General features: G+C 32.6%; 1 protein-coding gene across 2 annotated transcripts in view; it reads right to left on the bottom strand.

The window, feature by feature from the left end:
- The window catches only part of ano6 (anoctamin 6), a 22,341-nt gene that overhangs the window by 12,948 nt on the left and 6,691 nt on the right, over positions 1–2,702 (bottom strand). For both annotated transcript variants that reach the window (XM_016510981.1, XM_016510982.1), the window contains 4 exons: positions 2,212–2,317; positions 2,003–2,063; positions 694–839; positions 519–596 (listed from right to left, as the gene is read on the bottom strand). In XM_016510981.1, the coding sequence (XP_016366467.1) occupies positions 519–596; positions 694–839; positions 2,003–2,063; positions 2,212–2,317 (391 nt within the window). The remainder of the gene's footprint in view (positions 1–518; positions 597–693; positions 840–2,002; positions 2,064–2,211; positions 2,318–2,702) is intronic.

The following is a 2,702-nucleotide window of genomic DNA, read 5'->3' as shown; positions in this document are numbered from 1 at the left end:
GCGGCGGCAACAATATTACAGCGAGAATAAAAGTTACTCCTTCTTTCTTTGTGTGAACATTTGGGCGGTGTTATGCAAATCTTCCCACATAGTGTGGTAGATATGTGGGGGCGTGTTCGAACGAGCCGTTTTAGGTAGGTGTGGCTGACTCTTAACTGTTATAAAGAATATCTCTTTGGATTTGAGACTTTAGTGTTTGCAACTTTACAGATCTTCTTTATGCACCAAGAGCTTGTAACACTCCAAAGAGAAAGGAAAAAATGAAATCGCATCATATGACCCCTTTAAGGCATAAAACATTCTATTTATCTTTTAATTAAATGAAAATTAAACATTTATTTGGCAAACAAAGTGCTGCACAACAGAGGTTTACTTCTAAAATTAAAACATGGATGATAAATTGTGTGATTATCATATGGAAATCATACGGCTCTGTACTGTATTATTACTTTATGTTGACTTTTAGACGCCTTTTTAAATATTTAATTGCATGTATGAAAGAGAAAACACAATATTACCCAGAATAACACAGTGCCGATGCCACACGACACTCTCATGCACTTGCCACAGGCCGTGTACGGCACCTTCTCTGTTTCCTGAACAAAACAAACACAAAAGCTCTTTGTTAATGTCACAAACCTAAAAACAATGAGTTCATCTGAACAGAGCCACTGCATGTACTGAAACTCATACCTGTGTAACAGGGTTCACTCTCTCATAGATGCATTTGGCCTCGTATTCGGGTCGAGGCTGTTCCTCCTGCTGAAGAAACTCCACCGTGTCCCAGTCGTGCTCCAGTTCGGCCTGATAGCGCTTCCAGAACTCCAGAAACAGAGTCACTGCCAAACAAGAAACACATTGCATGCAAAACGCAAGATTTATGCAATGCATCTAAATACTGCTTTACAAAATTACAGTAATTACAGGAAGGTCCCATTAGTTAATGCATTTGTTACAGTATTTATTCATTTTTGTTAAAGTTATTAATACAAATACAACTGTTCATTGTTAGTTCATGTTAGCTCAAGTCCATTAAATAATATTAACAGATACATATTTTGATTTTAAAAAGGCATTAATAAAATTCTATTCGAAATGTTGTCTTTAATGAAATAAGTTGAAGTTGAAGTGCTAAAATTACTAACTGGAAATAAATGGAAAATTAAAAGTGAACTAAAATGGAAATAGAAATCAATTAAACCTAAACAGTAATAAAAAAAAAAAACATTAGTTAAACTAAAAATAGGAAAAAAATAAAAGCTGATTCAAAATAGTAATAAAAACTATGAAACCATATAAATGATAAAAATGAAAAATTGCAATAAATAAATGGTTTAAAATAAAAAATCTAAGTAAAATAATTTAAGCATTTTATTTATTTAAATGCATATCATTTCACCATTAACTGATGTTAAAATTAACATTAACTAAGATTGTGGTGTCACTGAGATACTATTATACATTTTAACAATATTTTGAATCAGATTTTATTTTTATATGTTACATTTTCATTTTAATTTTAAAGTTTTTTTTTATTTTGTTGTGTTACTGTAGTATCACTGAGATACTATTATAGTTTATTAATAATATTTTGAGTCAGTTTTCATTTTCCATTTGTATTTAAATTTTAGTTCAAGTTTTAGTAATTTTGTTCTGTGTTTTGTCATTTTTGTAGTTTTTAAATATATGTTTATATAGTTTTATTAATTTTATTTCAGTTTCAGTTAGCTATAATAACCCTGTTATTTCGTGTTAAGTAATGATAACAAACTGTGCCTTATTGTAAAGCATAACTAATGAAACATACAGCATACAAAAAACAGCAAGAGCTCTGTCGAAAAGGTGAGCTTCAAACATTGCATTGAACTGCATAAATGCTGCATTAACAAACATGACTAATCACGCTGCATGCTGGTGCATTTTTGCCAGCAGACAAAGGTTTAGCAACACAACACTGGTATGAGTGCATGGGATCATGTGACCAGCGTATGACATCACTCACCCCAAACAGACATGAAGATGGCAAACACTAACGTCCCATAGTTATCAAATATACACAGTCTCTGTGGAGGAAAACCAACACAGAAACACATTCTCAGCTTCAGAGCGTTTCACAAACAAAACAAACATCAGTTAAATCCTAGATCAGACACCAAATCCCACAATCCTCCAGAGGAGACGCTGTGGGTCTGTGTGTGTTTGACTACTCACTTTAGACGACTCACACGTGGTGTTCAGCCTCCAGTACGGACAGATTTCATCACACTGCGGACACATGACGATTTCTCCACCAATCCGAGGGTCACACACCTCTTTGCTGCCCAAACAAACAGTCAGAATCAGTCAAAGTCAAACGCATATAAGCGCTGTACAAGTAGGGCTGGAGCATTTGGGGAAAATCTTGATTAAAAACTGCAATAAAAATTCAGGTTTGATGTGTTCATTTATAGGGTTGCACAATTTGCAATAAATATGTTTGTATGACCCAATTTATACTTTGAATTAATATTATAAAAATTGTGTATAAAATATTATTTCTAAAATTGTTGGTTTCTATTACATTATGTTTATTATGGGTTTTTTTCTACTCACAATAGTACTGTGTGTGTGTGTGTGTGTGTGTGTGTGTATATATATATATATATAATTAATTTAATTTAATATTTTCTATAATTAATTAATTCGTTTTTTGGGGGGCTAAA

This window comes from Sinocyclocheilus rhinocerous, unplaced genomic scaffold (assembly GCF_001515625.1).
Source record: "Sinocyclocheilus rhinocerous isolate Xijiao unplaced genomic scaffold, SAMN03320098_v1.1 scaffold2160, whole genome shotgun sequence".
Classification (NCBI taxonomy): Eukaryota; Metazoa; Chordata; class Actinopteri; order Cypriniformes; family Cyprinidae; genus Sinocyclocheilus; species Sinocyclocheilus rhinocerous.
This window is presented reverse-complemented; position numbering and strand designations above follow the sequence as displayed.